Source organism: Eumetopias jubatus, unplaced genomic scaffold, assembly GCF_037043125.1.
Source record: "Eumetopias jubatus isolate StellerSeaLion01/CBP00866 unplaced genomic scaffold, mEumJub1_p1.0 scaffold_5, whole genome shotgun sequence".
In the NCBI taxonomy this organism is placed as follows: domain Eukaryota; kingdom Metazoa; phylum Chordata; class Mammalia; order Carnivora; family Otariidae; genus Eumetopias; species Eumetopias jubatus.
In genome coordinates, this window is record NW_028274811.1 from 23,606,837 (window position 1) to 23,631,355 (window position 24,519).

At 34.8% G+C, this 24,519-nt stretch overlaps 1 protein-coding gene across 1 annotated transcript in view; it reads left to right on the plus strand.

Moving 5' to 3' along the window:
* The window catches only part of ADAMTS19 (ADAM metallopeptidase with thrombospondin type 1 motif 19), a 250,726-nt gene that overhangs the window by 68,413 nt on the left and 157,794 nt on the right, over positions 1-24,519 (plus strand). Inside the window, exon 7 of the mRNA XM_028103681.2 lies at positions 8,145-8,188. Within this exon, the coding sequence (XP_027959482.1) occupies positions 8,145-8,188 (44 nt within the window). The remainder of the gene's footprint in view (positions 1-8,144; positions 8,189-24,519) is intronic.

The window sequence follows — 24,519 nt, forward strand, 5'->3', positions numbered from 1 at the left end:
CCCAGTTGCCAGATTCTAACAGTATCATTTCCATAAACTCACATTATGAAACTCTGTGATGCAGTCTTCAGGCGCGCTGAGCCCACACGAGCCAAGGATGAGAGAATTTCAATCTGCATGATCACAGGTCTAGGCAGCAAACAAATCACTATCCCCCATCACCCGCCCCTCAAAACTTTGATTATTATGAAGTTAAGAATACATTATTTGGGCCCTCTTGAAAGAGGTTGACAATGGAAGAATTGAAGATTAAGAATTACAATCTGATCAGAGTTTTTTAAAATGCTGCTCACAATTTATTCTTCAGTAGTACTGAGGGGTACTTCCAGTGCTTTTGGAGAAAAGACCTTGCATTTTTTTTTTGAAATAATTTGCTTTATTCATTCGTTTGTTGAGTAGAAATTGGCTGTGTCAAGGACTCTAAGTGCCCTTGAAAATAAGCAGTGCATTTGTCATAGTTTTATCATGTTGTTTAGTTACAGATGAAGTCCCTTGTTTCACATTATGTAAATCAAATAGTTATGTTGCAGCCTCACGCATTATGATATGATGTATTGTATGTTTAGAAAAAGAAAAAAAAATCCCTTTCCATCTACATCTGAATATACTTTACACTCAGTGATTCTTGGCCCTACGGTGAAGATTGTGATTTTTATGTGATTCTTTAATTTTCTGCATTACCATATTATTCAGTATCTGTTGTGGGTGTTTCTTTCTCCATTTGTTTTCTGGCAAAGGGAATTGCAAAATAGAACTATTCATTATTTAATACAATTCCCCAGGCCTCTAACTCACTGATTGTGGGGCCCTTATCACATTACAGAAATGACTGTGTGTCACCCTCTTCTTTGTCTTCAGGGTAGAAGCCTTTTTCACTTATCTTTATATTCTTCCCTTTTATCCACTGCTTGGCATATAAGAGGCACCTAATGAATCCAACCACATCCAATTGTTTAGGTTGTGCACTACGCAACAGTGGAGGGAACTTTTTACATTGTTGTGTATGTAAATGTACCCCGAGAATTAAGCAGTGCACAACCTATACAACCAGGCATGGTATCTCTGTGATAAATTTGATTTTTATATCTTCTGATGCAGAAAAGGGCTAAATATATCTGATCATTTACTTATAATAATGTCAGCAAACCGTTTCCATTCCTCTTCATCAGTAGTTATATTCAGGTTCTGAAAATGTTCTACCACCATGGGGAGACATTTTCCTACATCAGTTGTTGTTGGTTTTGAGCCACAGAGACCAAATTTGCCCAAGTTGAGCACCAAAAGAGGTGTCTCTCTGGAATTTTTTGGCAGAGGGAGAAAATTCTGTGTAGTACCTAAAATCAGAGGAGAATTGAGAAACTACACATCAAGAAAGACAGTGAGGATGGAAACTCTAGAAATGTCAACTACTAGGTTTGGATGATTCAGGGCCATTCGTACTTTCCTACTGTGTTATTCACTTTAGATCCTCTGAAAAGGGTGGGTTTGGGAGGATAGGGTGGGGAGGCAAATTCTGTGATTAGAAGCTGGTTAAATATGATATATTTGGAGGTGGTTGCTCAGTGGAGAGATGCATAAGGGATAGTTAGGGTCTTCCTCAGTGGCTGTCAAGCAGTCACTTGGATTTTAAAAATTTACAGTTATAATCCTGGGAACAAGTGTTCCAATGAATGTTTTGTTCAGATGTATAAAGTTTTTAGTTCTGTGTCTTGAATATTTGAAAAGGGTGCTGTTCACTGGTTTAACTTAGAAGTTTAGGGTATGGTATTTCGAGTGATTAACTTTCATGGGATAAAATTTCAGTGTGTCTTCCCTGACTTATTTAGAGTTGTCTTTCTCATTTGGGCATGTATTTTCAGAAAGATTTTTTTTTATTTTTACAAAAACAAGGTATAAATACTAAGACACTCAATGCTGATGGACATTCTGCCTGTTTAGTTCATGAAATTTTCTTTTTCCTTGCTATTTACTTTTTAATAATTAACAAAAATTAACCTACTTTAATGCATTAATTCAGTTGAAACAGTAGATTTTTAAGGCATATGCAAATAATATAAGATTATATCTTCTATATACAAAAGAAAAGGTGTTTTGTGCAGTGAAGATTAATGTATCAAGTGATAACTGCCAAATTTCATATATCCAGAATGGATCAACTAGTTTTTTCAGATTCATCAGAATAAAAAATAATTGCCTATTTGAGAAAAAACATTTAAAAAATTTAAAGTAGTGAAAATATGTTGTGCTGTTTTTGTTGTTTGGAAATACACAGTTATCAGTAGATAGCACATTGTAACAGTGCATTGTGTGTATTGCACTTTGGGTATGACCCACTCCCTTGCAGTCCAATGAGAGATCTCTGCAGTAGGTCCTCTCTACACCAAAGATACCTCTGATATGCAATATAAACCAGAGACAGGAGAAAGCATGGCTGCTAAAACAAACTAGAGCCAAATATTTAAGGGTGGAATTAATTAAGTGAGGAAAGGAAGAAGAAATGATAACCTGCAAGAGGGTCTCGGTTTCTGCCTTCCCTGAATCCTAGTGAAATATCAGAGAGGTGTTCTTAGCTAAGAGACCCACAGGAATAATAAAAGTTCATGTGATTCTTTGTGAAGAAATTCATGTGATTACTTATCAAACTTGTATTATTTTGTTATTTATAACTGCAGAACGGTAAACATATTCCTAAATACTGAATATGATTTAAATCTATTAAGTTTATATTAAAGTCCATTTTGTGCCTTGTGTTGAAAATATATTACTTAAGGTTATGTTTCATCTTTTTTGAACTCTTCTCTCCGTTAGTAATCAAGGATTGATTCTGTATCTATTTTATAGAAATCATGTCTGTCAGATATTTGCCAGAAGGAATAGTAAAAAGTTATAATGATTAATTGTTGATATTAAGTTACTTCATTCTGTAGCCCATTCATATCCATGGCTGTCCACACAAACTTTTTTTTCTGCTCCAACCTTGTGAAAGGGAAATGGCAGTATTGTAGTGATCACTGATTTTTACAATAATTCATAATTAACATAATCTCCACTTGTAGGAAGCTATCTTTGAAAAAAACAGTAAAATGTTATTTGAGGTCAATGTGAACATCTCATTGAGGCAGTTATACAGTCTTTTTAATAGTTTGGAAAAGGAAGCTGCATAATATAAAGTGTAATAATAGAATAAGACCTATATGGCTTGATTCTATGTACATTAAGTTCTAATGTTAACAGTAGATATGTATTTCTCTATATTAATTACTATATGGTAGGTTACAAATTGTATCCACTTCCTTTAATTATATGATAATCTGACTTACTAGATAATCATAAAGTGTTCCCATTAGAGACATCTTGGAATTGTAGAAAAAATATAATAAAAATCCTGCACAGATGAGCAAAGGAAAGAAAGAAAGAAAGAAAGAAAGAAAGAAAGAAAGAAAGAAAGAAAGAAAGAAAGAAAGAAAGAAAGAAAGAAAAAGAAAGAAAGAAAGAAAAAGAAAAAGAAAGAAAGAAAAAAAAATGTGGAGCTTCTGAGGTAAAGTGGTAGCTGCCCCGAGAGGAGTTTGTTGGACCTAAAAATTTGGATTCTTAGGTTTAACACATGAAGAAAAAATTTTGAGGCTTTGCAAAATGGGGAAGTCATGCTGAAATGATTGCATATAGCCAGAACCATTAGATAACTCCACCCTTGATAAAAGTGGGATCTGGTAGAAGCTTAGCAAACAAGGACAGTTTGTCAACCAGAAGCATTCTGTTTCAGCCATGACCCCAGGTCAGGAAAAATACAGCTTGTCTGGGTATTCATTATCACAAATAGGATTTCAACGTTGAAACACTTGTTGTTGAAAGCATAGGCAAAACTACTCTGAAGGGGCCGTCTCTCGATTGACACCACACAAGGCACCTGCAAATAAAGTACAACTAAATGAGCTCACAAGAGAATTTCAAAGCATAAAATGACAGCATCTTCCATTGGAAGAGCCAGGAATTCCAGTAAAGAATAATTTAAAAAGCTGGGATTATTTAAAAAAATCATATTTACATGATTGAATGATCACACCAAAAAATGAAATATGGGAATAAGATATTTTGGGGGGAAAAAGTTAATTTGAAAATTGAGGAAAATAAAACGTTTGTAAAAGGAATGTAGTTATACTTAAAAATCTCGATTTCTGAGTTGGAGAGATTAGATGCAGCTGGAGAGAACAGTGGTAGATTGGATGAGAAATCCGCGAGATCCTGCCAGAAGGCTGCATAGAGCAGTTAAGAGATGGAATTACAAAAGAGTGCTTTAGAGTTACAGACATCAGAATGGAGAAGACCAAAAAATACACCTAAAGGAGTTATAGCACACGAAAGAGACTATGAGAGGGATAGGCTAAATAATGGTAAGAATTTGTATGTGTTCATAGGTTCTTCAAATTAGATAACATACCAAGTACCAAAGAAGATAGATAAAAACAAAATCAGTACCTAGACACATCTAGGTGGGACTGCAGAACTACAAAGACAAAAAGAAATCTTAAAATTAAGCAAAAGCCATGTTATATGTCATTTATTTCTCAATAAAAAATTAACCAGAAACCCAATGCATGAAAGAAGAGCAAGTTGATCACCAACGTGTGTGTGTGTGTGTATGTGTGTGTATATATATTTGTATATTTTATATATATATATTTTATATACACTGACTTCTATATTTATCAATGTTAGAAAGAAATGAAATAATATTTGTCACATGCTGAGGACCAGTAAAGTTAACCTAAAATTCTGTACTTGGCTACTGTTTCATTATGAATAAATTACATGGGCAAGCAAGTCTGAAACAGTTTATCATTCATAGATCCTCACTGAAGGAAATCCTCAAGGACATACTTAAAGAATACGAGCTCTCTAGAAAGTAAAGATCCAAGATATTACTGAGAGAATATATTGCTAAATACACGGGCAAATCTAATAATGGTTTAGAAAATCTAAATTGAGATTTGAAAAATTGAGATAGAATTATAATGTCATATATAAATAACATGAAAGATTGAAGGGAGGAGTTGGATTAAAAGCATTTGACGTCTTTTCTTCAGGAGGAGCCTGAAGATAATTTTTAACTTTAGACATTTCAAGTGAACATGATAGGCAGAATAATGTCCCTGTTCTAATCCATAGCGCCTGTGACTGTGTTATCTTACCCGGGCAAAAGGGTCTTTGCGGATGTGATTATGTTTCAGATTTTGAGATTGGGAGATTATCCTGGATAACCTAGGGGTGCCTAATGTAATCACAGGTGACAGGGAAAGAGGGAGGCTAGAGAGTCAGAGGAGGAGATGTGATGATGGAAGCAGAGACTGAGCAAGTGATACCATTTCCAGCTTTGAGGATGGAAGGGAACTGTGAGTCAAGAAGTACAGCAACCTCAGGGCACCTGCGGGGCTCCGTCACCTTCAGCTCAGGTCATGAACCCAGCGTCTTGGGATAGAGCCCCACATTGAGCTCCGCATTGGGCTCCCTGCTCTGCAGGGAGCCTGCTTCTCCCTCTGCCTGCCACTCCCCCCCCTGCTTATGCATACTCTGTCTCTCAATCTTTCTGACAAATAAATAAATAAAATCTTAAAAAAAAGGAAAAAGGAAGTACAGCAACCTCTAGAAGCTGGGAAAGGTAAGAAAATGGATTCTCACGTAGAGCTTCCGGAAGGAACCCATATTGCTGATACCTTGGTTTTAGCCCAGTGAAATCCAGACTTCTGACTTTGAAACCATAAGATAATACACTTATGTTAAATCATTATATTTGTGGAATTTTTTTACAGCAACAATAGGAAACTAAAACAATGTAATTTAAATGTGGAAGTAACCATAAATCAAATACAATCTAATGTGACTTTTCAAGCAGTCGCAAAAAAACAGAGAGAGAGAAAGGAAAATAAAACTAGATAGGAAGGAAGAGGAAAACAAAGAAGAAAAGAACAAAAGTATAACTTGGGGAATAGAATTTACAAATAATAGAGAAATCCAAATATATCCATAAAATATTAAATTCACTTCTATGTTATATAAATAGGTTTTATAATTTTAACTGTATGCTGTTTATAAGAGAAAATGAAAGCTGAAAGTAGAACAAGGAAAAAAAGATAATACCAAGCAAATCTCAATGTATTACTAATATATTAGTATTTGTTAATATCAGACATAATAGACTTTAACACAGAAAACATTAGGGTACATAGGGTTTCTATACAATAGTAAAAACTAATTCAAAATAAATTCTAAAAATTCAGAGAAATAACTTAGTTTCAACATAAAGAAAAAATCAGAATCAGAAGGAAACAATAAATGTATAACCACAATGGAATTTTAACACCTCTTTTTCAGTAACAGATTTAAAACTAAATTCAGAATTTCTCATTCTCTTAAGCAGTTTTATATCAGAGTTGGTTATATAGCTAGATCACATGTATAGCTTTGCTCCAAACAATTTGAGAATATATGTTTTCTAAATTTTAATTCCAGGATAGTTAACATACAGTGGTACATTAGTTTCAGGTGTACAATGTAGTGATTCAACAATTCTATACCTTACTCACTGTTCATCACCATACATGTACTCTTAAAATCCCTTCACCTTTTTCACCCATCCCCCCACCCACATGCCCTCTGGCACCCACCAGTTCTCTATATTTAAGAGTTGGATTTTTTGTTTATTTCTTTACATTTTAAATGAGCATGGCACGTTTATGAAACTATGCACAGATATTAAATCACAGTTGCTCCTGATGAGCCAAGCGAAATGTGAATTGAAAACTAACCATTGTAGTCATCAAAGTAGATGCCATTGGGGAAATTGACAGGAGTGTTGCACTTAATTTTCCTCATTTTTCATTTAGAAACAGCATTCAGATGGCTATAACAGAGAGAGGAATAAATAACAATTTTTTTATTTCTCCACACACAATTATTGTATTGTTTGTAATAGTAAAAATTCTGTAGGATCTAAACATCTTTCCTTATCAGTAGGAAATTGCTTAAATTATAGTATAGAAATAGCAAGAGCAACAAAATACAACAAAAACATCAACAACTAATTTTGGAGAGCTTACTAGGTGCCTAGCATTCCTTTAAAGTTTTCTGTGTGTTAACTTATCCAACACATTCACTAAACTCACGTTAAAGTGTTATATATGTGGGGGTGCCTGGGTGGCTGAGTCAGTTAAGCATCTGTCTTCAGCTCAGGTGTTGATCTCAGGGTCCTGGGATTGAGCCCCATGTCGGGCTCCCTGCTCAGCTTGGAGTCTGCTTGTCCCTCTCCTTCTGCCTTTCCCCCTGCCTGTGGTCTCTTTTAAATAAATAAATAAATAAATGTGTGTATGTATGTATGTTTTATATATGTTAAATCACCTAATCTGTACTATAAACCTACATGGTAGATAGATGTCATTAATACCCCCTCTTTTTTGTAGAGATGACAGAGGCACAGAAGGTTAATTAAATTGCCTAAGGTCACATAGCCAGTAAAATTCAAAAGGTAGATAAAATTGTGCTTTCATATAGTTTGTCTCTGAAGCTCTTCAAGATACAATATTCGAATAGCAAATTGTAGAATATTCTTCATGGTTAGACCCTGCCTGTGTAAAAAATACTAATTTCCTCATGCCCTTTTTAAAATGATTACTATCAGTCTTTTAAAAATTTTGCCAATGTTGTGATATAAAATATTTTGCTATTTTAAACTGTATTTTTTACATTTGAATCTTCTATCTGGAGATTATTTTTGTGCCTGTGAAGCAGAGATCTTACAATATTTGTCAAATAGAAAGCCATGTCCCAATACCAACTACTATTTTTTGTAATAAAAAAATGAAATCCTGTAAAATTCAAAACAAGATAGAATTTTATTTTTGAAATATTTTTAATGAAATAAGACAACATGCTTCAGGATTATACCAGGAAAAATGTGTCATTAAAAATTTAATAATTCTCATATTTTCTTAGAATTAGAATTTAGTTAATCTTACTTTCCCAGTTCTATTAAATTCTTGGAGATAAAGTATATGGTTCAATCGTTCATGTAACTATCAAACATGAGTCTCATAATCTCTATTGACTGTGGAGAAGTTTATTTTTACTTCCATTTTCTGTTTCCTTTTTAGGAAAGATTTCTGTGTTCACAAAGATGAACCATGTGATACTGTTGGTAAGTGCGCATAAAATTTTTTACACTTTTGAGGAGTTCTAGGCACCTTTAACACATCATTTGTTTAAATATAGGAAATTATTTGAGAGTGTTGGTTTTAATGGAATGTTTTTAGAAAGTCGGAGGTATGTATTTCCAACCTATGTGTTTAATCATTGGTCAGCACTTCAGTTATTAATGAAACAGCCTAAAGACATAAATATACTACATACTGGAGAAAAATTTTAAACAATGCTTTAAGAATATCATGAGTTTTATTTTCTTATCACAGAGATGTACACATGGGTTCAGCAAAATGTATTAATGTCAATATGATTGACCTTTTTCAGGCTAATGGATTTTTTTTTTTTTGAGTTATGTATGCTTGAAGTTCTTTGCAGACTGTGTCAAGGAAACTCCATCTCATTTCCCCAATGAATGAAGATTTTCTATACATAAAGTAGTAAATTTTCTGTATTTTGTCCTGGATATCTAAAATTCCTAAAATATAACCATACAGCCAGTAGAATTCATGAAACCATAGCTCTTTGAGAGAATGGCTACATATATGCTAACCTAAGTGATATATCTGTATAATTTACTTATTTGTATTTATATAACCATATATTATATTGCTATATACATATATTAGTTGAAAGTCATGTAGTTGTATATAATAAGGCATTATTGGTAAGGTATAGTTAAGAGTCATGGTCTGGTTTTGACATGTCATGTGGGGTCTATTTCTGTAGTGTAGGATGTATTTTTGCTTAACCATCTTTGATGTGTCATATGTTCTTGGTAAGATGAACAACCCAAAAAGGGCAAAAGCAGCATAAAGGGGTACAGGTATTTAAAAAAAATCCATCCTAACTAGTTCCATCATCTTAAGTTCTCATCAACCGTGGGTAATGAAAGTCTGAGATAGTAAGTGGAAAATAGTTATAATAGTGTTAAGCAGTTAATGATGGAATCAAAGGAATGTTTGGCTCATGAGGGGCTATAGCATAAAAAGATCTGGACACCCAAGGAAAAGCTAACTTGATTTAGGGATGATCTTGCTAATGTTAACTCACCTGCTTCTGCAGTTTTTTTTTTTTTTTTTCTCCTCTTCTTGTCGGAAATCTCCAGAAATTAAATCTTGATGTAGAGTTTTAATCAACCTAACCACAGAAACTTTGAATTACTGATGAAGCCTGTATCAAGACAATTACCTTTTCCTCCACTTAAACAACTATATTGCCCCTAAAGCTTTCTTTAATATAGGTAGATCCACTTCTTGCCTCATTTGAGTACCTGAGAGAAATCAGCAGCTGAGGCAGTATCTCCCATAATTATGCATGCTAACCACCTCTTTCTAGCGTGGACGCACAGCCTGAGGAGGCAAGTGCTAACATAAGGCAAACAAATTTCCTTTTGATTATGACTGTGTTTCACATCTTGCTAAATCTGCTATTTGACAATAGCATACATATTCATGATATATATTATCTATGAAACTTATTTTCTGGTTTAAAGCACATTTGAATAATGAAGTACCTTGATGTGTTTGGATAATCAGAGTTCATCAGGAAAGCATTGTAATCAGTCCCTCTCTCTATCCATCCTGTCCATTAAGAGCTGGTAGAAACTGGTTTTAAATACTATAACATAGGATTTGGAAAGTCCAATGCCCTTCCTGAGATCTCTTGTTATTTCTGAGTGCTTAGATTCTTAGGGTCATGTTCTTGATGGCATTGTTGAATCACTGCATCCTTCATCCAGGGGCCTGGGCTAACCTCTGGGCTTCCAAATGTGTGAGCTAATAAATACCTCTATTATTTAAACCAACTTAAGGTTTTTATTTCTGTAACTTGCGATGTAAGACATAAGACATAGATTTGCCCTGATACTCATATAGTCATTTATAAGGAAAAAAGAATATGCGGCAATATTAATAATTTCTGCTGTTATTAAGAGGAAGCAGGTAAACTCCTCAATGAATTATTCCCAAAGTTAAACAAACATATGTGGCTTGCAGGTCATCTTAACAGCTCTCAATCTCCAGTATCACAAAACAAAAGAGATTAGGGCTCGATAAAGTGTTCATTGGCACACGTTTAAAAATCTCCTTATAGGGTAAATACCCAGTAGTGTAATTTCTGGGTCATACGGTAGCTCTATTTTCAACTTTTTGAGGAATCTCCATACTGTTCTCCAGAGTGGCTGCACCAGCTTGCATTCCCACCAACAGTGTAGGAGGGTGCCCCTTTCTCCACATCCCCGCCAACATCTGTTGTTTCCTGACTTGTTAATTTTAGCCATTCTGACTGGTGTGAGGTGATATCTCATTGAGGTTTTGATTTGGATTTCTCTGATGCCGAGCGATGTTGAACACTTTTTCATGTGTCTGTTGGCCATTTGGATGTCTTCTTTGGAAAAATGTCTGTTTGTGTCTTCTGCCCATTTCTTGTTTGGATTATTTATTCTTTGGGTGTTGAGTTTGATAAGTTCTTTATAGATTTTGGATACTAGCCCTTTATCTAATATGTCATTTGCAAATATCTTCTCCCATTCTGTCGGTTGTCTTTTGGTTTTGAAACAATGAATCATGGAACACTACATCAAAAACTAATGATGTAGTGTGTGATGATTAACATAACATAATAAAATAAAAAAAATAAAATATAATACTATGGGCTGTATTTTTGCAAAATGCTTTTTTTTTTTTTTTTTTAGAGAGAGAGAGCTTGTACAAGTTGGGGGGGGTGGGGGCTGGTGGAAGAGGAACAGGCAGAGGGAGAGAGAGAGAATCCTAAGTAGGCTCCACACCCAGCATGGCGCCCAACGTGGGGCTTGATCTCAAAACCCCAAGATCATGACCCCAAGATCATGACCTGCGCCAAAATCAAGAGTCGGTTGCTTAACCAGCTGAGCTACCCAGGCTCACCTGTCAAATGATTTTCTTAAGTCAGCATACCTTCTTGCCTCTTCTATCTATTACTGATGTGAAGAAAGCCTATTTCACTTTGGATACTACATAATGAAAACTTTGCAAGAGAGGAAGGAGAAAGGAAAATGAATTTTGTATTTATTAGTGTGGATAAAATAGGCCTGAATGATGACTTTGAGATTACAATTTCCCTTATGTCTACTAGTAGGTATAGTAAGAGAGGAAAGACAGCAGGCAAAACTTTGAATTTATGGTATTAACATGAATTATTCATAAGAGGAATGCCTGTATTTTAGAAACAATGGTTAGACTTAGGCTATGCATTTTAATTTGAGTAACATGTTAATGAACATTATCTCACTTAATTCCTTCAAAATCCAAACTCTTTTATTATCATTATTACTTTATAGGTGAAGAAAACACCAAAATAGAACAGAGTATGGATTTTGAAGTCAGACATCCAGATTTAAGTCAGACTTCTGCTGTTTATTACCTACACAGATGTGGCCACATTATTTAACACGTTGGAAGTTTGGATTCCTCACCTTTGCAATAGAAGCTATATTATTGACCCCACAGAATGTTGTGAAACTATAACATTTGCAAAAGTGGCTCATTTTTAATTGGCATTCAGTATGCACTAGGTTCTATCACATCGTTTTATTCCTGTTGAGAGGTTACAAATTTGCCCAGCATCACTGTTAGTAAGTGGTGGTACTGGCCTTTGCCTCAGATCTTAGAATAATGAGTCAGCTTTCCTCTATAATGTAATATGTTTGTATAATAGAGGACAATACAGCTAGAAGACTAAAGGTGAGAAAAATAAGTTTGAAGTTACAGAATAAAATTGTATAAATTAAAATATATAAAGAAATGGCAAATATACACTTGGAAAAAACCTATTTATCAGCATTTTAGCTTTGCAACAGTAAGATATTTTGCTCATTTGCTGATGCAAAAGACATATACATCTTAAATGTGTTAGACTATATTGGAGTTGTGGGATATTATAAATAAATGATTCATTTGATAAGTTGTACATATTTATTAATCTTATATTTGAAAAGCTGTTCAGAAGGTAAAAAGTGAAAGTTGTTGTACCATTTCCTCAGTCACTTTTTCCTGTTGTTTTTGTCACATGTATGGTTTGGTAGATTGGTGGATAGGTATATAGATACTGGAAGAAAAAAATGCTATCAAATGTTTTTATCAACACAGTATCAATTCTAACACATATGCATGTTCACCTTTTAACATTCTTGAAGTTGAGATTCATTTTGTAACCAGAAACCTATAGAATTGTGCCAGTGTAATTCAGAATTTTAAGATCTTAGGTTGGGTGAACTGTGATATCATCAAATTTCAGGAGAAATAATATACAATTCAGGATGCAAGTGGCAACTGTTTATTGGTGTTGCTGGTGAAATTGCCTTACTTTCTGTGGCAACAAGATAAGCCCTGGAACCTGGGAATATGCTGGGTTACCACACAGGGAAATGAAGGTTGCAGATGGAATTAAGGCTGCTGCCCATCAACCGACCTTAAAATGGGGAGATTATCCTGGGCTATCTGGCTATGCCCAATGGAATTGCCAGGATCCTTAAAAGCTGAAGAGGAAATAAATAATAAAATCTTTATTAAAAAAAAAAAAGCTTGAGGGAGGCAGAAGAGCTGAGTCAGAGGGAGAAGTGATTACTGAAGAAAGGCCTAGAGAGATGTAATGTGAGAAGGTTTCAACTCATCATTACTGCCTTTGAAGGTGGAGGAAAGTGAAACATCAGCAGCCTCTAGTATCTGGAAAAAGCAGGGAAATGGATTCTCCCCTAGAGCCTCCAGAAAGATGCATAGATAGCCTTGTGATACCTTGATGTTATTCAGTGAGATCTGGGTCAAGCTTCTAATGTAGAGAATTTAAGATAGTAAACTTGGGTGTTTTAAGCCACTAAATTTGTGGTAATATATTACAGTAGCCATAGAAAAATAATATACTTTCCAATAACTAATTACCTCCTCCCATGACTTAGAGAGCAGGAATCCAGAAATCCAGTGCTCTCAAATCTTTATAGACTGTGGGGTCAACAATCCTCACCCTATAGTTTATTTTAAGAACTGGTAATGATTTTTGCATTAGATAAAAAATAGAAATTTGTATCATGATATATAAATATATGCAAAGAGCAACAAACGAGGGTTGTGCTAAGAAACATGATTAATGATAGTTGAACACTTCTAGCTGAGAGACTAGACTAAAAAAGTCTCTCTCATCTATGAACAGTGAAAGAAACGTAATCAATTCTTTAAAATCTTTCCAAGAAAATACCAAGCACTAAGGATTTTACAGATGAGTTCTACTAAAATTACAAAGAACAGACCATTCCAATATTATACAACCTATTTTAGAGAATAGAAAAAGGTGAATTAAAACCATATAAATTTCTTACTAAATCCTAAAGAGGACAGTGTAAGAAAGAAAACAATAAGCTTTTCTCCCTCAGGAAAGAAATGAAAGAACTCTAAACCAAATATTAGCAGATATCATCTCACAAGGTATTTTTAAATAACCAAGTAGGGTTATTTTATTTGAGATTTATTCCAGAAATACAGCGGTAGTTTAACATTAGAAAATGTTAAAATGTAACTGTGTAATACAATTAAAGATAAAAACCATATGATCATCACAACGGATAAAGAAAATGTCCTTCATACAACTCAAAACACATTCATGGTAAAGACTCTTGGCAAAAGAGAACAAAGTAGAAATTTTATTAACTTACTTAAAGATATTTACACAAAATGCATAAATTTCTTTTGAAAAATAGTGAAGCATTAAAAGCATTCCTTTCAAAATCAGAAACAAAGAGAGGATTTTATTATCACTGTTTCTATTCAACAGTGCATTGGAAATTTTAGGCCTTAAAATGCAGTGGATGTTATGATTGTCTCCATTTAAGCAAAAAACAAAGAATATGCAATTAAATTATTAAAATTAACAGGAAAGTGAGGTGTTAGATATCCAAGCAATATTCAGTAACCACTTGCATTTTATATCCCAGCATTTGTCAGTGAGACATTTAATTCAAAAATTCTATTAAATATATGGAAAAAATAAAATTCTTTGGAATACTACTAATAATAAAATGCATAGGATATATAGAGAAAATTATTGAGCTATTTTATAATTCAATCAAGAGGGCATAACTCAATGAAGATATAAACTATACTTATGGTCTGAAAGACTAAAGAGGAAACCAAATGGCCATTTCCCTCAAATTGACCTAGTGATGGAATATATTTCCATAAAAATTCTAAAGGGAGTTTTGGAGGAAAATGTTATGGAGGAGCTTAGGCCTAAGAATTGCCAAGACACTAGTGAAGAAAGAATATGGAAGGGGAATCTGCTTTATCACATATCAAGTACAGTATGTGATAAATAGGACAAGGCAGCTGCATGTGTTTGGGACATTGACAAATAAACCAAAACACTGAGAGCAGAACACATGTTGTTAAGAAGTTTATTTACAAGGACACAAGTTAAAATGAATCACATGGTTTGAATTTATAAAAAATTAGAAGAGAAAATATAGAAAATTAATTTTATATTTTTGAGGTAGAGACAAGTTTTTTTAAATAACGCAAAAATGCTAATTATAAAGGAAATGCTTGATAAATTCAACTGTATTCACATTTGAAATTTCTATGTATCAAAAGATATCATAATAACACCAGGGGAAAAACAGACTTCTCTGAGGTAGAAGACAACCATATTTCATGGATTTTAAGGTGCCTTTGTTGTCATTGATTTTTAAGACTTACCATTATAGAATGTACCGCTGAAGAGAAAAAAACAAAACAAAACAATGCAGTAAATTCTTAATTGTAAGACACTATCAATTGTAAGGCAAATCACAATGTGAAATAATGTGAATCTTGGAATTAGTGATGTATTTGCAACACACGGAACCAATAATTATTAGAACCTAGAATATAAAAAACAACATTCATAAGAAACAAGCAAGAAGTAGATGTACCAAATAGAACCAAAGGCTCCAACAGCTGTTTTTAGAACAGAATACATCAAGGGTGAATTAAAAGAGAAAGAAAGAGAGAGAGAGAGAGAGAAGGCGGGAAGAAGAAGGGAGGGAGGGAGGGAGGAAGGAAGGAAAAGAAAGAAAAGGGATGTCAACCAAATTAGTAGTAAGAAAGACGTTCAGATTACAAGGCGGTTTCTGCCAATGAGAGTGATTTTTAAAAAAAAGTCTGATATTACCAAGCGCACTTTTTAAAATCAGAACAAAAATCTCCCATTCGTTGTAGAAATCTTAATAAACTCACGTTTCAGCTTCTTGTTCTGATTTCCATAGATCTCTGTGGTCTTCATATCCATCTTTGTCTTTCTGTGCTGTGTTCCAGGTAACTTTTTCATCTGTGTTTCTCAGTTTATACCAATTGTCTGTATTTTTTCATACATATCTTTTTTTTTTTTAGGATTTATTTAGGGGCACCTGGGTGGCTCAGTCATTAAGGGTCTGCTTTCGGCTCCGGTTGTGGTCCCGGGGTCCCGGGATCCAGCTCCGCATCAGGCTCCCTGCTCCATGGAGAGTCTGCTTCTCCCTCTCCCACTCCCGCTGCTTGTGTTCCCTCTCTCTGTGTCTCTCTCTGTCAAATAAATAAATAAAATCTTTTAAAAAATAAAATAAAAGATTTATTTATTTTAGAGATAGAGTGCACAGGGGTGAGAGGGGCAGAGAGAGGGGGAGAGGGAGAGAATCTCAAGCAGACTCCCCACTGAGCGTGGAATCCAGCCTGGGCCTCACCTCAAGACCTCATGACCTTGAAATCATGACCGGAGCCAAAACCAAGAGTCGGACACTCAACTGACTAGGCCACCCAGGTGCCCCTCTTCACATGTTTCTTAATAATTTCATATGTTCAGCTATCAAGGATTTTTTATTTCAATAGTTCTTTTATTTCTAAACACCCCGTTTGGCTTTTTTCTCTCTCTGCTATGGCATTTTGATAATATACTGAGCCTTCCTCATGTATTCAGTCTCTTTTAGGTCAAAATCATTAAAGGTATACTTTTGAACATTCACTTAACTAATAATTCTGTTATTGACGTTCTTGTGGTTCTAGTCCTATTTACTTATTTTGTTGAATCTTGTTTTTGGTGACTTGTCACTCAGTCATATAATTTTGTATTTGAGTTCTTATTTCTTAATTTCTTTTATCTGTGGGAATCCTGTATGGCCTGGAAAAGAAGTACCTTTCTCAAGATAAAATTTTTTATTCACAGGGGCACCTGTGGGGGGAAAAAATTATTTACATATGCCTTAGGAGTATTTAAATTAATTTCTTGGGCTAGTATTCCTTGGACCATTCAGGTAATGTAAATTAGATATGCCAACAATGAATGTTCTCAGGAGAGGCCTTTTTTAAAAAGAGAGTCTAGGTCAAAGTAGGCAAGGTTCTATGCCATTACCTTTTGCCAGGGAGCAGTTGTTTTTCTGAACTACTCTTTCATTGTGTTGAGGGAAAGGAAAATGATATCCCCTCCTTCTCATTTTAGATAGAAATAACTTTATGTAGAAGTTTCAGTTCCAAGGTCTTACCTTGAACAGTCTCTCCTTTTGTCTCAGTGTCATGACTTAGGCTGAACACCTTTGATTTTGAGTTTGGCAAACACCCAGAGGAGCTAACGTATTAGTGCCGGCTCAGAACTCCGCATTCTCCTTTCTTTTCCTTAGGCCTGCAGGAGGATTTCCCTTATTTATATATTCAGCCTTGAATTTAGGGGATTTTTGTTATTTTTAATTCAGCGTTTATATGTATAGGGTTGTAAACAGAATTGTCTTGCTGCTAGAAATGGAAGTCCAGAAAAACTCTTAAAGCATTCTTATACACGTATATATGTATAAAATATGTATATTTTACACACTATAGCTTCTCTTGGTCACACAATTCACTTTGTCAGCATTCACATGTGCTGTGAATGTTTTAGACATTTGGAGAATTGGTGTTCATAGTTATGACAACTACCACAAGTTTTTAGAAAAATAGTTTTAGAAGCTTCTTTGTAGGTACTTAAATTGTGTATAGACTATAAACCAGTTATTCTCAAACTTTTTGGGCTTAGCACCCTTTTATGCTTTTGAGAATCAGTGAAGATCCCAAAGGGCTTTTTTTATGTCAGTACAATTTGTCAGTTGTCACCATATTAGAAGTTAAAGCTGAGAAATTCTCAAAAATATTTTAAGTCAAAAAAAATATTTTAAGTCAAAATGATCAGTAATAAACTCATCAGAGGTTAGCATAAAGAACATATTTTTATAAAAATTCACTCCATTATTCAAAACAAAAAATACCGAGAAGACATGGCTTTTATATTTTTGCCAACCTCTTTATATCTGGTTTGTCAAGGACAGCACAGATCTTCAGATCTTTTATGTGCTTCTGCATATACAGTGTTGCTATTTGTATTTTGGTTGAAGTGTTTGAGGAAAATAAGGACCTCACAAAGATAGGTAGTTTGAAAATGGATGGGTACTTGGCTTTTTAGCATCATTCATTGGTCAATTAGAAAATATTAGTTCACTGAGTTGGGCAGATCTTCTAAATGTTGACACATTTCACCATGCAATATATATAAAAAAAAATATACTGTCAATATCACCCTAAATCTCATCGGAAAAGTTTTTAAGTGTTGGAAAGCTGCCAAGCTCACATTGGCAGATGAAAATTTTCCGATATTTGGGGTGCCTGGCTGGCTGAGTCGGTAGAGCATGTGACTCTTGATCTCAGGGCTTGTGGGTTTAAGCCCCACGTTAGGCATAGAGATTATTTTAAAAAAGAATTTGGGGCGCCTGGGTGGCTCAGTCAGTTAGGTGTCTGCCTTCAGCTCAGGTCATGATCCCAGGGTCCTGAGATCAAGTCCCAGGTCTGGCTCCCTGCTCAGGGAAGAGTCTGCATCTCCCTCTACCCCTCCCCGCTGCTCATGCGCTCTCTTTCTCTCTCTCTCAAATAAATAAATAAAACTTCATAAAAAAATTTTTTTTAAAGTAAAAAAAAGAAAGTTTTCCAGTATTCTAATTTCACTTGAAAGTTTGGACTTTTGTCACTGGCCTATATATATAAGTAGATAAATGCACACACACCATCAGTTATATATATCGCCTATTACATATATAACAGCAGGTAATATATTCATTATGTATATCTACACACACCATCTGTTCATTTCCTTAGAGGGGCAGGTTGCATTCTGTTCATTTTGGGGTGAATGTCAGCCCAATTCCCAAGTCTGAATAACCAGTGTTTGTCTGTTAGACATTCTTTCAAGTAAAAATGCTGTTCAGTGAAAAGCAAAGTTAGTTCAGCTCATAACTCAAACTGCCTCACAGACCTGTTCCTAGAGATAACATCATATTTTTAGTCTGCAGCAGATATGCTTTATCTATACTTCCTTTTTGTTATGAAATATTAAGAGATGTGTGTACTCAAGGGTGAAGATTTAATAAAATTAATACCTTTACTGCTTCATCTAGGACATTTTAAAGGGAAATTGTCATTTTTCCCACTGGGAGCGAGTGTCAGTGAAAAATAAAATGACTGACAGCCAAGTTTGGTGCCACTGCCTTTATTTGAGCTAGGCCATTGTACCTACTATGGCTTTTGTCCCATCAGTGCAAATACTGATGGTTTTGACCTTGTGGACCTCTTGAAAAGGTCTTAGAAAAGATTTTATAGAAGCCCAGGATTCTGCAGAACACTCTATAAGAAATTCTGCTGTAACTTGGGAATGATTGATAATCAATGGTGAGAAGTCAGTGATTGCTAGTGTGTGTGTGTATGTTTCATGAAACCTCCTAAGGACTTTCAAGTATAGAACATGGGTAAATATGTAGAGCGGGCAAAGGTACACATTGGTCCCACTATGAGATTTTAGCTGTGACTATTTTTCTAGCTCTTGTTCAGGAGAGAGGCTATGCATCCCTAACCACCAGATTTTCCATTCTGGGATGCTCTGATCCTCTCTGTATTCTGTTGCTAAGACTTGGATGCTCCTGTATTATTAATAAACTTTTTTGTCCTATCTTTTAGCAGATTGGAATGATGGTTTATTCTTCTGCACACTTCTGAATAATTCTGATTTTATGTACTTGCATATTGTCAAACAAGCATACAGACCACCTAGAAAGCAACTGCCAAGAAGAAACATATTCAGAGACTAAAACATACTTAAATAACCCTTTTATGTTGACACTGTACATGTGAGAATCTCCAGACACTTCCCTTTCCAAACACCAGTACATTCTCCAAACCACACTTCAGCAGAAGTAATCATTTTTATTGGGTGAGAAGAAGAGGTCAAGCCAATTTTTTTAAGTAGCTTAATTTTCATGAAAATAACTGTTGTCCATTTTCTTTTGCGTTGTGACACCTAAAGCACAGAGAATTTTAGAGACTGGAAATATGTAATTACTAAGATCAACTCTATTTTAATACCCTTTTGGTTAGAACTATATTTCTTCTACCAAAAAATCATGCTAGTTTCATATTCAGGATTTTGAAATTTGTATTCTTTTGGACCAGGCAAGGAATGAAGTTATCATTTTTACTATATCAATCTTACTTTCTAATTGAATTAGTAATGTAATTAAATCTTCAGGGGAATTCAAATACACTGTTTGGGTATTCAGTATCTTCAAAGTCCCCTTCCAAGGCCTTGAAAGATTCAACAATCACAGTGGGCCCTCTTGCTCACTCAGTCTAGTGGCATATATCTAGTTTATATAAAATTATACACAGTTAAGGCAATGCATGTGTCTAACAGGTTTAGTAATCTCTTTTACTAAACTAGATCCAGGTTTGAAAGACCCAGAATTTATGATACTGGTATGAGATCTGTTGTTATAAATTGCTGCTCAGTGTTTAATAATGTGGATGTTCCCAGAAATGCAAACAGAATATATTCTATGTGGTAGATAGAATTCTAAAGATGACACTCCTAACATTCCAGTTCCCTGGTTGCTCAAACACTAATCTAGGTACTGTTGTGAAGGGATTTTGCAGATGTAAGGACATTCCCTCCATTCACCTTAAGATTTGGAGGTCTAATTCCATTCACCTTTTAAAGCAGAGGCAAGGGACTGAATTGTACCAACAACCTACATGAACATGGAAGCTGGTATTTCTCCAGATGTGAGCTAAGAGTCCAGCCTGGATGATACCTTGATTTTGACCCTGTGAGACGCTAAGCAGAAAACTCAGTTAAGCCATCCCAGACTTTTGACCTATTGGATTGTACAGTAATAAATGGATGTTATTTGATGCCACTGCATTCTTTAAGATTTTATTTATTTATTTGACAGAGAGAGAAAGAGAGAAAGAGAGCACCAAGCCAGGGGGAGCAGGAGAGGGAGAAGCAGGGTCCCCGCTGAGCAGGGAGCCCCACATGGGGCTCGATCCCAAGACCCCAGGATCATGACCTGAGCTGAAGGCAGACACTGAACCACTGAGCCACCCAGGCACCCCTAGAAGCCGCTACATTTATAGTAATTTGCTATGCAGTTAGAGAAAACTAACACTGTCAGACTAAAGGCTGCATATGATTATACATTATATGTTGGGGGCTTATATACTGGAAGAAAATAAAGCCATCTCAGATAAAATTATAGTTCATGGCCCTCTGAAACCAGAGTAAGAAAAAAGAAAATAGGTGTTAAAAAATAAAAGTTAAAGGGAGACATTCAAGGAGATTTTCACTTACCATGCCGGATGAGACAGTAGAACATTGAAAGGATTTTAAGAGGATTTTGCAAGAATTTGCTACAACCTACAATCTTTGCAATTTCTCCACATTGAATATTTTTTCCCATTGTAGCATCAGTGATGAACAAAAAACATACTGAATTAAAACGGCTCGGAACACTTTCCCTGTGGAGCAGCAAGGAAAAGTGTGGGGAAAACTGGGTGTCAATGGAAGTTGGTTGGGTGGCACCAGCCCAGAATATAGGAAAATACACCAAAGTTTCGGCTTTTGGCAAAGAAAATAAGAAAACCCAAGGAGTCAGATTAGGCCACTCTAGCTTTGCAACAAAAAGGCCAGTGACATTCATATACTGATAAGGTGATCATATAACCTATAATTTACACTAAGACACTTTGAAAAGTTAAAGGAGGCATAATTAATAAGAATGTTTGGACAAAAGCATAAAATAAGATGATGCCCCAGGCAGATTAACTATATGGTCACTTTATTATTAACATATTTCAGACATGCTTTTACATATTATTCAGAATTGTAAATTATACATTCAAAGTACTTAATTCAGAAATCTTAAGATGTAATTATTTCTGTAATTTAGGTACTTCATTACTTAATCCCCCAATCACAACAATTGAACTTAGTAGGAATCAACAGAAGAGCATTTGCTACATGTGTTGGAAGCTGGTTTTATACCATTTCTCTCAACCTTGCTTTCCTTCAATCCAGATTCCACAGAGCATTATGGTCTGAGTGTAGTGTCAGATATATCAGAAAAAGGTGATGATTTTCATCATGTTCTAAATTCTGATCTCTGAAAGTCCTCAAATCAGACTTAGAGGATAATCAGGAACTGTGCTTCCTTATTTGTCCTTTGTCCTCGATTTTTCTTGGTTCTTTCATTTCGGATGATCTTCTTTTGACTTATTTTTCTCTCCTTCTCTTTTTTGTTTTTCATTTTCCATTTTTTCCCCCAGTGTTTTGTAATACCTGCTCTGTGCCTAAAAACATATTAGGTGCTGGGTGCTAGAGACAGAGTGGTGAATAAAACGAAACTATTTATACAATCTTTTAAATCTTTTCCTTTTTGCTTTCCTTTTGTTATTCTTGCCTAGGTAACTAAGAAAGTATTTCCCATTTGTCTTCCTTTACTCTGAACCACGCTTTCTCTCCACATTTATATCATCATGGCTTCCAAGAATAAATCTATTGATACACCTCTCTTAAGTATCAAAAATCCTTAGTATTTTTTTTTAATTTGGGTCATCAAAATTTAATAATCTCATGATCAGAAGATTCTGTCTTGATCTCAGAATTTTCTATATCATTTATTTTCTTCTAGTAAAAGGATTGAAGAAAATTGAGTTTATAAATCATCTTTTCTCTTTGTTTAATTATAAGTATGTACTAATATCAATATAATCTATATAATTTTAATGAAATTTTTCAGTAGGTCAGTTGTATTAGGATGTATAGAATATTATCAATTATTAGATGGTAAAAAATGCAGCAACTGTGTAAGCCCATACAGAAGAAAATGCTTTTTCAGATATTACAATGCTTTGTGTCTTTCATACCCAAATAATCTGATGATGTAGCACATCTGTTGCTTTGCATGTGCAATAGTCTTTCCCATTCTGGTTCTTAAATGGTTGGAAATGGTAATGACTCCAGAGAATATTGAGATTATTGAGACACTTCATTTGCATTGTAGAAATAATACAATTTCATAGGTAATTTTCTTTAAATTACAAAATGCTAGTTCTTACTGGTTTTTTTGTTTGTTTGGTTTTTTTTGGTCAGAGAAGAAACTTCTGTATTTAGTTTAAGGTAAGCTGGAGTGAACATACTCCATCCTTCTTTCATTGACTGTACCTATAAAATATGGGAGAATGGAACAATGATTTGAAGATTTTAAAAGGTAAATAGTAGTGTGAGGATTGAGAATAAGGCAAAAATTTGAAGTACCACCAAACCAGCAGTAAGTTTATTTTTCTATGTCCTGGACTCAAAACAGCCCCAACTTGAAAGTGGTCATTAGGGCATGCATAGCAATAGAGGGAGCTGGGAAATGCCTTTGGTTTGCATCAGGGACCTGGAAGGTCTCCTAATGCTCAGAGAAAGTGGGGGAAATTCCCCCCTTCAAAAAAGTTGTCTGCATTCTTTCCTGCCCCATCTACCAAGCAATCCTATGATAGTGGTAGTGGGGACAACAAGAGTGTCAGTACCAGAAGTCATAAAAATCTGAGATGAATCTTCCTCTCTGGTCTATAGAGCTTTTATTTTAAGAAGGAAGGGTGAACACCATGGCTTTTTGTTTCAGTCCTTTTATTGCTCAAACCTAGACACAGTCCTGAAAAGTGCACTACAGAGTAGGGTACCTAAAGCCCAGACTTCCTGGCAGCATTACTGAAATGAGAACCATAAGAACATGGAAAGTACAAAGGAGATAATGGAGAGGGAAGAGCTAGGGAAAGTAACCTCATACAGTTGCTTATCAACTGCTCTTGCTCACCTCAGCTTTGCATGTGTGAACATGACCATAAAATTTCTTTGCTAAATGAGCTACTAAGCTTCTGAACCACCTAATTCCCAGCCTGGTCACTAGATGACAACCATATAGGATAGGAGTGTAAAGGGCTTTGAAAATTGACAATGGAAATTTGACAGTGAAACCAAGGCCTATAGAGCCTTGGAATTTTGGAACTTTTATCATTTTATGCTAAAAAATTTTCAAGTATCAGCATTCTTCATTGGATTTAAATTAGACTGAGAGTCTCAAAATATAGTATTAAAAATGTCCAAGATACAACCCCAAATTACACCATCTATAAAGAAATAGGAAAATCTCAATTTGCCTTAGAAAAGACACTCAACACATACTACTCCAAGATGGTGCAAATTTTGTAATTATGTGACAAAGATTAAAATATCTATTATAAAGATATTCCAAAAAGGAAGGGTAAATATTTTTGAAATGAATGAAAGGATAGAAAGTCTCAGGAAATAAGTAGAATATATAACAACAATAACAACAACAAAAAAACAAATGGAAATATTAGAATTTTAGAAGAATAACCAAAATAAGAATTTCCCTGCATGTACAGAGTAGTAGAATCAAGAGCACAGATAAAAGAGTTTGTGAACTTAATGATAGATCAGAAGAAATTATCTAGTCTGAACACCAAAGAGAAAAGAAGATTGGGGAAAAAAATATGAAGAGTCTTAGGGATCTGCGGGAAATATCACAAGTAGTCATCATGGGTCCCAGAAGGAGACAGAAAGAGAAGAAATATGAGTGAAGAATTCTCAAATTAGGCAAAAGATTTAAATCATCAGATTCAAGAGGCTAAGCAAATTCCAAATAAGAAATACCTGAAGAGATGCATAGCCGGAGATATCACAAACAGTGAAAACTAAAGCGAAAGACAAAATAACAAAACAAACAAACTGTTAGTTTTAGGGGAACGATGATATTCATGACAGCAGATTTATTCCAACAGACCATGAAAGCCAGTTGGATTTTTTAAAATACTGACAGAAAAGATTGTCAATATAAATATAAATAAAGATAAAATAAGAGCATTCTCAGATGAAGGAAAACTAAGGGAATTCACAACCAAAAGGAGCATCTTTAAAAGAACTGCCAAAGTAAGT